General features: G+C 32.5%; 2 protein-coding genes across 8 annotated transcripts in view; one reads left to right on the forward strand and one right to left on the reverse strand.

Annotated features, from left to right (window-relative positions):
* Window positions 1-6,159, forward strand: part of LOC101505721 (golgin candidate 6) — a 6,939-nt gene extending 780 nt beyond the window's left edge. Inside the window, exons 3-19 of one of the 3 annotated variants that reach the window (XM_004489147.4) lie at window positions 106-233; window positions 314-366; window positions 654-800; window positions 931-1,004; window positions 1,094-1,163; window positions 1,333-1,386; window positions 1,482-1,577; window positions 1,663-1,713; window positions 1,780-1,866; window positions 1,953-2,066; window positions 2,158-2,229; window positions 2,993-3,178; window positions 3,389-3,492; window positions 3,658-3,706; window positions 3,892-3,957; window positions 4,179-4,946; window positions 5,402-6,159. In XM_004489147.4, coding sequence (XP_004489204.1) covers window positions 106-233; window positions 314-366; window positions 654-800; window positions 931-1,004; window positions 1,094-1,163; window positions 1,333-1,386; window positions 1,482-1,577; window positions 1,663-1,713; window positions 1,780-1,866; window positions 1,953-2,066; window positions 2,158-2,229; window positions 2,993-3,178; window positions 3,389-3,492; window positions 3,658-3,706; window positions 3,892-3,957; window positions 4,179-4,946; window positions 5,402-5,953 — 2,671 coding nt within the window. In that variant the 3' untranslated portion in view covers window positions 5,954-6,159. Of the gene's footprint in view, window positions 1-105; window positions 234-313; window positions 367-653; window positions 801-924; window positions 1,005-1,093; window positions 1,164-1,332; window positions 1,387-1,481; window positions 1,578-1,662; window positions 1,714-1,779; window positions 1,867-1,952; window positions 2,067-2,157; window positions 2,230-2,992; window positions 3,179-3,388; window positions 3,493-3,657; window positions 3,707-3,891; window positions 3,958-4,178; window positions 4,947-5,401 lie in introns of those variants that run through there. The other 2 variants (XM_012712589.3, XM_027331879.2) reach the window with 2 other exon arrangements.
* Window positions 6,160-6,414: 255 nt separating this feature from the next.
* On the reverse strand, window positions 6,415-10,730 carry LOC101506359 (putative glucose-6-phosphate 1-epimerase). 5 transcript variants are annotated; one of them, XM_073365554.1, is made up of 9 exons: window positions 10,572-10,730; window positions 10,175-10,296; window positions 9,156-9,230; window positions 8,792-8,848; window positions 8,065-8,219; window positions 7,797-7,928; window positions 7,604-7,649; window positions 7,242-7,341; window positions 6,415-7,106 (listed from the first exon to the last, which is right to left on the reverse strand). In XM_073365554.1, exons 2-9 carry the CDS (start codon window positions 10,232-10,234, stop codon window positions 6,889-6,891), a joined length of 843 nt encoding a protein of 280 aa, XP_073221655.1. In that variant the 5' UTR covers window positions 10,235-10,296; window positions 10,572-10,730; the 3' UTR covers window positions 6,415-6,888. The 5 variants fall into 5 exon arrangements, with proteins under 5 accessions (XP_073221655.1, XP_004489208.1, XP_012568044.1 ...); XM_004489151.4 differs by having other exon boundaries at window positions 7,604-7,706; XM_012712590.3 differs by lacking the exon at window positions 10,572-10,730 and adding an exon at window positions 10,379-10,515 and having other exon boundaries at window positions 7,604-7,706.
* Between the last annotated feature and the right edge of the window lie 504 nt (window positions 10,731-11,234).

The following is an 11,234-nucleotide window of genomic DNA, read 5'->3' on the forward strand; positions in this document are numbered from 1 at the left end:
TCTTTCCCTCTCCAAGTGAACTTTTCCTGTACCGGAGAGGATCGAAACTCACGAGTTTGATTCCTACTGGTTAAAAAAATTGTTGTGTATGGTATGTCTCAATAGGTATGTTGAACGTTTGCTTGATCGGATAAACAATGGTAAACTACCAGATGACAGGAGAAATGCTATTACTGAACTTCAGGCTGTTGTCTCAGAAAATAGAGCTTTCCAGTTAGCATTTGGGGCAATGGGTATATACTGATTCTTAAACAAAAATTGTTTCAATTTTGTTTCTTTTGGCTTATGAAATATGTTTAATGCATCTTTGCAGGATTACCTATAATGTTAAGTGTCTTAAAGGAAGAACGTAATGATGTTGAAATGGTGACAAAACATTCTTCCCCACCACTTATTTTGTTTTTTTGCTGTTTCTTTTTGTTCTCAAGGATCCACATCATTAAGTTCATTTTAATAATACAGTCAATGAAAAAAATAATAAATAACTTTGAATTTAAATATGCGAACTTGTTTGATTATTGACAATCCAGTTCACTGTGCTTAATCTAGAGTTTTATACAGTCCTTAAATGGATTTTCCATATATATATAAACTGTTTTCTTTTGATATAACAAGTCCCAGTGGTATGTTAATTGGAAATTATATCCATGCAGGTTCGTGGTGCCTTGGAAACTCTTGTCAGTGCACTGACTCCTATTAATCATGCTAAAGGATCAAGTAATGAAGTTCAGCCAGATTTGATGAATACCGATTTACTTTCTAGAGAAGCAGAAAGTATCCCTCTTCTTCTGAGTTTGTTGGTAAGAATTTCTTTACTATAATCATGGAATCTATTCTCAATTATATCGCTGCAAGTTTCCTTGACTTTTAGGTTTATGCATATAATTCATAAATTTTCTTAGTCATTTTTCCTTTGAGATACTTTGACAGGAAGAGGATGATTTTTATGTACGATATTATACTCTGCAAATATTGACCGCCCTTCTCAGTAATTCTCGACAGAGGTATTAGTTTTATACCTCCCGTGTTAGTTTGATTCCAGAAATTGTTAAATATCTTTCTTGGAAAGCACCCTTGCTGACTTATTCTTCAGGTTACAGGAAACTATATTGACTATCCCCCGTGGTATAACTCGGCTAATGGACATGCTTATGGATCGTGAGGTACAATACTTAATAACTTTCTAATAATCTAAAAAAAAAATTGAACTTAATAATTGATCGTCGTCGTATGTCTACTAAAAGAGTTATGTTTAAACCTTTCCATTTATAATTACTTGTTGATTGTTGGCTGTTATTGATAATGGAAAAATGATCAAGGTTTACCTTCCAGGTGATAAGGAATGAGGCCTTATTGCTTCTTACTCACCTGACCCGTGAAGCTGAGGTAACCTTTTTGCTCGAACAGAAATGTTTTCCCCCAATTCAGCCTTTTTTTTATGTGGTGAACTTTTGTCAACTAAATGAATTTAACGGTTACAGGAGATCCAAAAGATTGTCGTCTTTGAAGGTGCATATGAGAAGATATTCAGTATCATTAGGGAGGAAGGAAATTCAGATGGTGGTGTAGTTGTGCAGGTGAGGCATGGTTACCCTTTGACAGTGCGTAATCAACTTGCTATATGCAGATTTTAGTCTAAATAATTCTTTGGTAACTTTTCAGGACTGCCTTGAATTGTTGAACAATTTGATTCGCAGCAATGCATCCAATCAGGTTTGTTAACTCTGTCTTGTTTATTAAGTTTAGAACTGGTATTGATTTCAACTATGCATGGTTCAGGTACTACTCAGAGAGACTATAGGACTTGATTCATTGATATTGATTTTGAAGCTGAGAGGAAGTTCTTACTCTTTTACTCAACAAAAGGTTGGATTCTTTCAATTTTTTTACTTAACCTTATGCTATTAGTGAACCCGTATAGCTAACTCTTGTTATAATCACCATGCCAGTAGACAATCAATCTACTCAGTGCATTAGAAACCATTAAATTGTTACTAAAGGGAGGTTCTGAGGCCGATCCTGGGAAAGATGCTAATAAACAGACAAACAAGACAGTTCTGGTTCAGGTTTGCAAAAAACTCAGTCTTATGTTGATTGCATAAAAGAGCAATCTAGTTCTGGTGATCTCATACCGATGTTTTGTGGAATTGGATGTAGAAGAAGGTACTGGACCATTTGTTGATATTAGGTGTTGAAAGCCAATGGGTACCTGTTGCAGTTCGCTGTGCGGTAAGATAATATCCCTATCACAATGTATAGATACATCAGCTCGTAATATAAAAAGATGTTTAATTAATTAATTAATCTTACATTTTCACTATAACCTTACCAAATTGTTGCAATTTCATCATTGGTCATGGTAAATATTACATAAATTACGTTAAAAATATTGTTTACAATGATTCATTTAAATTTTGATAAACTCTGTTACTTCGGTTACGTTATAATCATTTTCACATTTTTTAAAAAACTATTCTTATAAATTATTATAAATATTAAATATAGACAAATTTTGTGCAACATGCAAGTGTTAGTCTAAGTGTGTGTGTAAAGAAATAACCTTTCCTTTCTTGCTTACATTGCTATCTTTCATCTTCCATTCTTTACATTACAAATGATATATAAACATGGTTTTATATTGCTGCTGTTTGATGTTTTAGGTAATGACAAAGTGATGTCCATTCATCTGAGTGATATTAGCTGTTCCTAAACAATTGTGTAAAAGTTTGTCAATAAAAAGTCATCTTGTTGATAAACAGTTGAAATTGCAGTGTACATGGGTTATAAAATGGTCAATGCATCCAATTTACATTTGCCTCATATGCATTTCAAATGAGCATTTTTGTTTTGGTTATATCTTTCCTAGTTTTTGTTCTATGGCATCAATCTAATTTTTGTTTGTTTTGAAATGCTTAGTTTGTATGAAAATTTTCAATTACTATGCAGTATGAAGTGGTGCTCAGTTTTTTGCTGTTGAACTCTATCTTATTAGGCATTGAGATGTATTGGGGATTTGATTGCTGGAGATTCTAAAAATCTCGATCTTCTTGCTAGCAAAGTTCTTGGAGAGGAGCCACAAGTTGAACCTGCACTGAATTCTCTACTTAGAATAATTTTGAGGACTTCTAGCATGCAAGAGTTCATTGCAGCTGATTATGTTTTCAAAAACTTTTGTGAGGTTGGCTACGCATACTTCTATCTTGTGTTATTCTTTAAAAGCATTCCCTGTCAATTGTAATATATATGACGACAACTTGTCATCATATATATTACGTAATTTAAGAACTAATGAATTCAATTAGTGCACATTAAAGCTTTTGACTACATATCTTTCATTTCTTCATCTTTTTAAATTTTTTCCATTTTTTATTAACCTAATCTAAATCAGAAAAATGCTGATGGCCAAGCAATGCTAGCGTCTACTCTAATTCCACAACCATATTCCATGAATCATTCATTCCTTGACGAGGATGTCAATATGTCTTTTGGAAGGTTTGTTTTGTTGGTGGTGCTTTAATGCTGTGCTTATTGATAATATGTGATTTTAACTTTGTTTATCCTACAAATTCTTGTTCCTGTTTGTTTCCTAAATTATAACATTTCTGTTAATATGCTATCTTCAATCACTTTTAATTTTGTCATCTGTTGCTCTTTCAGCATGCTATTACACGGTCTTACTTTGGGTGAAAATAATGGTGATCTTGAGGTATGCGGTACTTCTTCAATCTTCGTATATATTTCAGATTTCATATTTGTATGGCAAGCTATACCAGTGGAACTGTTGTGTGTAAAATTCAAATAACTTTGGGGTTTTGATATTTTTACTTGTACAATGGAAGTCCACTGTTACTGTGTATGAGTTATCTGGCTAACATTATATTAAATATGTAGACTTGTAGCAGAGCCGCCAGTGTTCTCTCTCATATATTGAAAGACAATCTCCAATGCAAGGAAAGGGTATGCAAATTATTCCCTGCTTCATTGTATTTTTAGATTTTTTTACAACGAGTTTTTGCAGAGCTAAGGACTATATAGAATACATTCTGATTAATTTTATGCTTAAATAATTTAATCTATGGCTAATTTTTTTATAGGTAATGATAGTATGAATAGTAAGATAAAGAAATGGAAAAACAGAAATTTAGGTGTTCAGAGAAATCTTATGAAAAATGTTGCAGGTTTTGCGAATTCAAATTGAGGCATCCATGCAAACTTTAGGAGCTTCAGAGCCACTAATGCATCGGATGGTGAAATATTTAGCCCTTGCCTCTTCAATGAAATCCAAAGATGGAAAATCTAATGCAACAGGAAATTCATATGTTCAAGCTATCATTTTGAAATTACTGGTTACCTGGCTAGCAGATTGCCCCAATGCAGTGCACTGCTTCCTAGATGCTCGACCCCACCTTACTTATCTTCTTGAGCTGGTATCAAATTTGTCTGAAACTGTGTGTATAAGGGGATTTTCTGCAGTTGTCTTGGGTGAATGTGTGATCTATAATAAATCTACTGATAGCGGAAAAGACGCATTTTCCATCGTTGATTTAATAAGTCAGAAAGTTGGGCTCAGTTCGTACTTCTTAAAGTTTGATGAGATGCATAAGAGTTTTGTTTTCGCTAATGTCGAGTCATCCCTCACGCATAGATCATTCTCTAGATCTTCAGCAGCTAGCATGGCAGATATTCAAGAAATAGATGAGAATGATTTGTCAGAAAAGAAAAATATGGATCATCCAGTTCTGTCTTCAATCTTGGATTCTTACTTTGTGAATTTTGTCAAAAGACTAGAGGAAGATATTAGACAACAGATTGTGGAGGTTTATAGTCGTCCAAAAACCAACGTAGCGGTAGTGCCGGCAGAAATAGAGCAGAAGAGTGGTGAAAGTGATGGTGAATACATAAAGAGGCTGAAAGCTTTTGTTGAGAACCAACACTCGGAGATACAGGTATTATTTGTTCTTATATATTCCTCTTAAAATATATACTAGGATAAGTCATGAGTCTGTTCCTTTATAGTTAGGAAGGTACATGTTGGATGTTCTAAAACAACCATAAAATTTCAGAGCATTAAGTTGTTTGGTTTTTGATTGGCATTGTCCTTTGCTTAATGTGAGATTTTGGAGTCGGTTAATGGTATGTGCATAATAAGATTACAAAGAACATTATTGAAAAGTGTTTACTATGATGTACTGCTGTGAACTTACGTCTTCGCCGATTTGTTCAGCAAGTAAGGTTTGCTTCTGATGGTTTTCTGGGTTAATAATCTATTATGGACTAATAATACCTTAAGAAGTGTGTGGGACTGTAGGAACCTGTGCTCTTCAACAAATATATCATGGTTTGACGCTTTGACTATTCTTGATACGTGTTTGATTTAATGATATTTTTTTCATTATCTCAGGATCTTGTTCTTCGAAATGCTACTTTGGCCGAGGACCTGGCCAAGACAGGCAGTAGTTTTCAGTCTGAGCAAAGAGGGAGTGGAGGCATCGACAGAGTCCAAATAGAGACACTTCGTAGAGATTTCCAAGAAGCATCTAAAAGGTTAGAGATGCTTAAGGCAGAAAAGGCCAAAATTGAATCCGAGGCTAATATGTATCAGAATTTAGCTGGAAAGATGGAAGCTGATCTAAGGAGTCTGTCAGATGCGTATAATAGCCTCGAGCAATCTAACCTCCAGTTGGAGAATGAGGTGAAAGCACTCAGGGGAGAAGGGGTCTCAACGTTCCCGGATGTGGAGGCAATAAAAGCTGAAGCAAGGGAAGAAGCTCTGAAGGAGAGTGAAGGTGAACTGAATGATCTGCTTGTTTGTCTCGGGCAAGAACAAAGCAAGGTGGATAGACTTAGTGCTAGGTTGCTGGAGTTGGGGGAGGATGTCGATCAACTACTTGAAGGCATTGGAGACGATGCTGGGGCTGCTGAAGATGGTGATGATGAGGAAGACGCGGAGTAATATATTTTGATTTGTGTCTCACTTTATGCATTTCATGTTAAATTGTACAGCTAACACAATATATGGGAAACGGAGCTGATCATACCTTCCATGGCTTGTTTTTAAATTATGATTTCTTCAGGACCTGTTTCTTCATTTGTATTCTGTTAAATGCTTTTAGATGAAGAATCTGTTGTTAGTGTATGCTATACTTTATGTTATGTTCACCACATTCAGCAAATATTGTCCAAAAGCAACAACAAAATTTAATTTAAATAAAAACATAACAAATTGCAATGGGCCATCATTGAATACATGTTGAATAAATTAGTTATCCTGCAGTTAAAGAAGGTAATATTAATTAAAAGATTGTAGTAATAGTAATAGGTTCTCCAAACAAAAGAGTGGATAGAAAGACATGTTCTTTTTTCATAATTTACCAATAGGAAGTTTGTATTCAGTAAGTGCTATGAATGCCATTGCTCAATAAAGATGTTTTGATAAGTAATCTGGTTTCTATAGCAGACACAAGAAATTCTTTGAAATTTATCATACATACCGAAAAGGTTGCTAAGCAATTTTACACTCAACCAAATGCTAATACCGTAAGAATTGCTCTCTCAATTATTGTAAGGTGGAAAAGGGCTTTTTATGTTACCATACCTATATCGAATTTGGATTATCTACAATCAGGGAATCCAACATTCATGCATCTGGAACATCAGTGACCATTTAATTAAGAACATACGGTCTTTAAAATATAAATTTGTTTAAAATACCTAATTTAAATTTGGATTGTCCGATCATTAATCAAATAACCACCAATGTTCCAAATGCGTGAATGCGGAGACTGTATTTATGGACAAGCTAGTGCATTGCACAATGTAAGTGCACACACAATTATGAGACTTAAATAAATCTCAATTGACTTTTGACTTGATTGCACCAATTATAGTTCATTGAAATCCATGAAGAACTTTGTTAGGATCCAATTGTCCACTGCAATAACTTGATGAAACAGTAGAGATCTCCTGATAACCCTTCCACTCTTCACTGGGCTTCAAGAGAATAGGAGTATCAATAGCTGCTGAATTCACACATATCATCATCTTGTAATCATCATCTCCCAAATCAGGGAGAGCCTTGGCCTTTTTATTCCATGGATTCCATACAACTGCAGTCTCATCATAAATTGACAAGTGAGAAATACTAATATATAAATTGTTTGAAAAAAATGTATGTAAGTGTGAATCCCAAATAGATAAAGTAGCATGCAAAACTTATCACTAAGACACCAACTACAAGCAACCTGAATCTGGCAGTGCATTCTTCTGGAGTACAAAAGTTCTTTTCTTCTCATGATCTATGATGGCAATTTTATTTGGGCTATGCAAGTATACCCTATCAGTCTACAAGGTAACCAAAACAAAGCTTATAAGAACATTTACAAGATAAATTAGTTGCCATTTACGAGTGTGTGCGTGGTATGGTGACAAAAATTTGACTCATCTAAAGTAAGTACATAATTAAGTGAGAAAATATTACATGATTCAATAGTTTAATTATTAGTTTTGTTTTCATAGAAAGTTATTAGGTGAATTAATTTGATTTTCAAAGATTTGAGTCTCTCTATTATGTATAATAAGAAGAAAATGTCATGTTTTATGATACCTCTCCATCAAATGTAATTGCATCAGCCTGCTCTGTGAACCTTGATCTGTTCATCAAATTATCAACATAATCAAGCGTCTCTAATCCCTCAATACGCACTTCACTACACATTCATTCAAATTCTCTTAAAGTTACAGACTTATAAATAAATAAGCAAATATAATAATGTCCAAAAAAAATGTGAAGTGTATACCTGATATCTGATACAGATAAATAGTTGCATAGTGAAAATGCAAAAGAAAATGGTTTGTTATCAGTGTTTCTGACTCTAGGAATCAGAATGAGATTTCCAGCACTTAGAGATATGCGAAGCCTCAACTCAAAACTGCACAACACAAGAAAAGACACCTTAATAATGCGTTGTTAAATAGTGGCTATAGTAATATTATAACATGCTATACCACTGTTTGTGTTGTAAAATTTAAACAAACGTGAATCAGAACAGACAGACACATACATACCTTCGTGGTGTTTTTAAGTCAACTCCTGTTGACTTTAATATCAAATCAATAGATGAATGATCGTTTATTGGAGGTAGTGGTGAAGGGTCTCTATCCAATGACCACATTCTGTTTCTTGTCATTCCATTTTGTTCAACTGAACCAACATCACCGAACTGCAACACAAATCATAGTAGTTGAATATATCAGCAAGTTTGGAAAAGTTTCTCAACAAGTATGTATAAAATAAAATATATTGCAATATATGAGTTTTTCTAGTAATATTTCTCTTATGGTGGATGCTATATGTTATTGTAGATCAGTGTTTAAAAGTTACTTAGAGTATAAATTATTGACGATCGACGACACTCCTTAGAAGTATAAGTTAATAGTCTTTTTCTTAATCTTTACGAGCGAGACAATGATTCTATCGATGCCAATATAGAAAAATGAACGAGTCTCTCAAAACTCAACTCGTCAAACCAATATCAATCAGGTCACAGTCTCAGTCGTAAAGACGAGGAGAGTGGTTAACTTATACTTCCTAATCGTGTCGTCCGATTAGAGTTTTTGACTAATTTTTAAGCAATGAATTTTTGTAAGTGAAGAATCGCTAACTTGTTTTAATTGAGAAGCTCTTATAAGTCAGAAGCTAATGCAAATAAAGCCAATTAAAACTTAACTTGAGCAAGGAAAAAAATTAAAATATGCCCCACCATATATTGTTCATGTGATGCAAAGTACTTACCCTTGCAAAGCAAGCTGATATACCTCCTCTGATTGCTTTATGCTGTTTCCATTTAGCCTGTTAAATAGAAAATCTCATCAAGTGTACACAAATAAGAAAAATGCTAACAACTGTCTACAATATTGGTTAAGTTAAAAAGAAACAAGTTTATGTAAAACAAAAATGTATTTAACTATTTATTGCATTGATGATTGTTTAACTTGTACTCTCAAAGACAAACTTTTATCTCGATGTTTCTTTAACTAATGTCATTAGAACACTCGTTAGTAAGAATTGAAAAATAATTCAAACAATTGAAACTAAACAAATTGTGGACAAATTGATGGCTTTTAGTACTAAATGAAATAAGAACAATATTTGTTACCTTGCTGCTCATAAAAAGCAATTCTTCCTTCCTTTGATTCTTCCAAGAAACAATATGCCCTCCGTAGAGAAGCACCTAAAACCATGTGTCAAAAAGTTTTTATATAAGATTAAATATTGTGGAATCATATATAGTTGGTTTTTTGTCTTCATTTTTAAACTATAATAACCATATTGGTCTAAATAATATTATTCAATATCAAAATTTACAAGTTATTCAAAATGATAAGGATTGATACAAACCAAAAGAAATAAACATTGAATGTTTATTCTGAGTTGTGAGAAGTGTCTGTTTCATATTACCAAATATTATTATTCATTAGTAAAGTCCAAAGTAACACAAATTTCTCAAAAATCTTCACAAGCTATTGCAAACATTGAGATTCTACAACCTATTTATCCTAAGCTATTTTTGTTTGGATTAACTTATTTAATACTTGTGAGATTATTTGATCGTAATTGTAAAAATAATTTATAACATGTCCATTACTTGTTTTCAGCTTATTTCCATAAGTTCTTTTAAAATAATTTATGAAAACAACTTATGCTTTATATGAAAATAATTTGACTTTGATCTTTTATTATAGAAATACTCCATATACAAGCAGTAATATCATAAACATGTATGCTTCAAACGTTAAATTAAGTTATTTTATCAAAACATGGTCTAACACATCAAGTTCAAAGCATAATATGATCATACAAAAAATACTATCATATAATCATATAATCTGTTTTTAATTTATTTTCATAAATTCTCTAAAATAACATATAAAAACAACTTATATCTTATATGCCGACAATTCAATTTTATTTTTACTTTTATTATAAAATAGTTTATATTATACATAAATGCCATCTTATAAGCGTTTGAGTCAATTGTTTATCCAAACAAGACTTAACACATGAAGTTAAAAGTATAATAAGGATAAAATATATTTGATAAAAAATCCAATTTTTCCTTAACAAAAAAAAAACCCTTAAAAGATCATAAGCAAAAGAGAAAACCAAGCAACCAACCTCAGCTGATGAACCATTTGGATCAGTCAATACAATCCTTGGCAATTGCTGCTGCAGCATTCCTCTTGAATTACTCACAAATGGCTTCACTTTCACTCTTCTCCAATCCAGCTGCAACCAATCTAAAAAACCAAAAAATGATCTCAATAATTTCATTTTCAACCTTCCACCATAACCACATCAACATAATACATAAATACATACATATATATGTATTAATTGTGTGTGTGATAAAATATTGATCACAGTTAATTAAGTTAACCCTTTAGAAGAACAAAAAGACCATAAGAAATGACAGAGATTTTAAATCAGAAGATAGCAAAAGGAAAAATAAAGAAGCAATATTTCCTATTGAATTATGTGAAAATTAAAATAAAAATGTAAAGGGTTAGCGTACTTTCGTGGTTATCAAAATTATTATACTATAATCATAAATAATATGAACTGTTTATCAGTTTGAAGTTCCAAGAGGCAGAGCCAATAACTCTACTTTTCTTTTTTCTATGCTATTTATATATAACTCATTTATGGATATAAACCATCAAGTGGTGAAAACCGTGACGTTGTTGGTATATAAAATGTGAAAATAATTCTCACATTCAATTAAAAAATAGATATTAAACACTACATGAGTGAGAGAATTTATGCACATAACTTTTTAAGATTTTAAGTAAAGATGCGATCCCAATACATTTGTGTGGTTGCTTTTAACTAAATATAGCGATCTTTTAATCCTCTCACGACCCAACAGAAGTATATTTCTGAGTCGACAGTTTGATGTACGAATTTTTTTTTTGACAATAGTGACTAGGCAACGTGTAGGAATAAATATATGTGAATTAAAAAAGATTTCGCGTGAGTGGAAGCACATATATAAATAGAGGAGCTTACACTTAAGAAGAATATTGTTAATATATTAAATGTGAAAAAATCTTGTTTTTAATTCACTTGTGTGATTGCTCTTAATCCAACGTAAGAGTTAGTCGACCCCAAATCCTAGTTAAAGTTGAAGTTGGAGAATATCCAACAGAAATCAACCATGTTTGTTTGTTATTTTTGG

The sequence above is a fragment of the Cicer arietinum genome, chromosome 2, assembly GCF_000331145.2.
Source record: "Cicer arietinum cultivar CDC Frontier isolate Library 1 chromosome 2, Cicar.CDCFrontier_v2.0, whole genome shotgun sequence".
In the NCBI taxonomy this organism is placed as follows: domain Eukaryota; kingdom Viridiplantae; phylum Streptophyta; class Magnoliopsida; order Fabales; family Fabaceae; genus Cicer; species Cicer arietinum.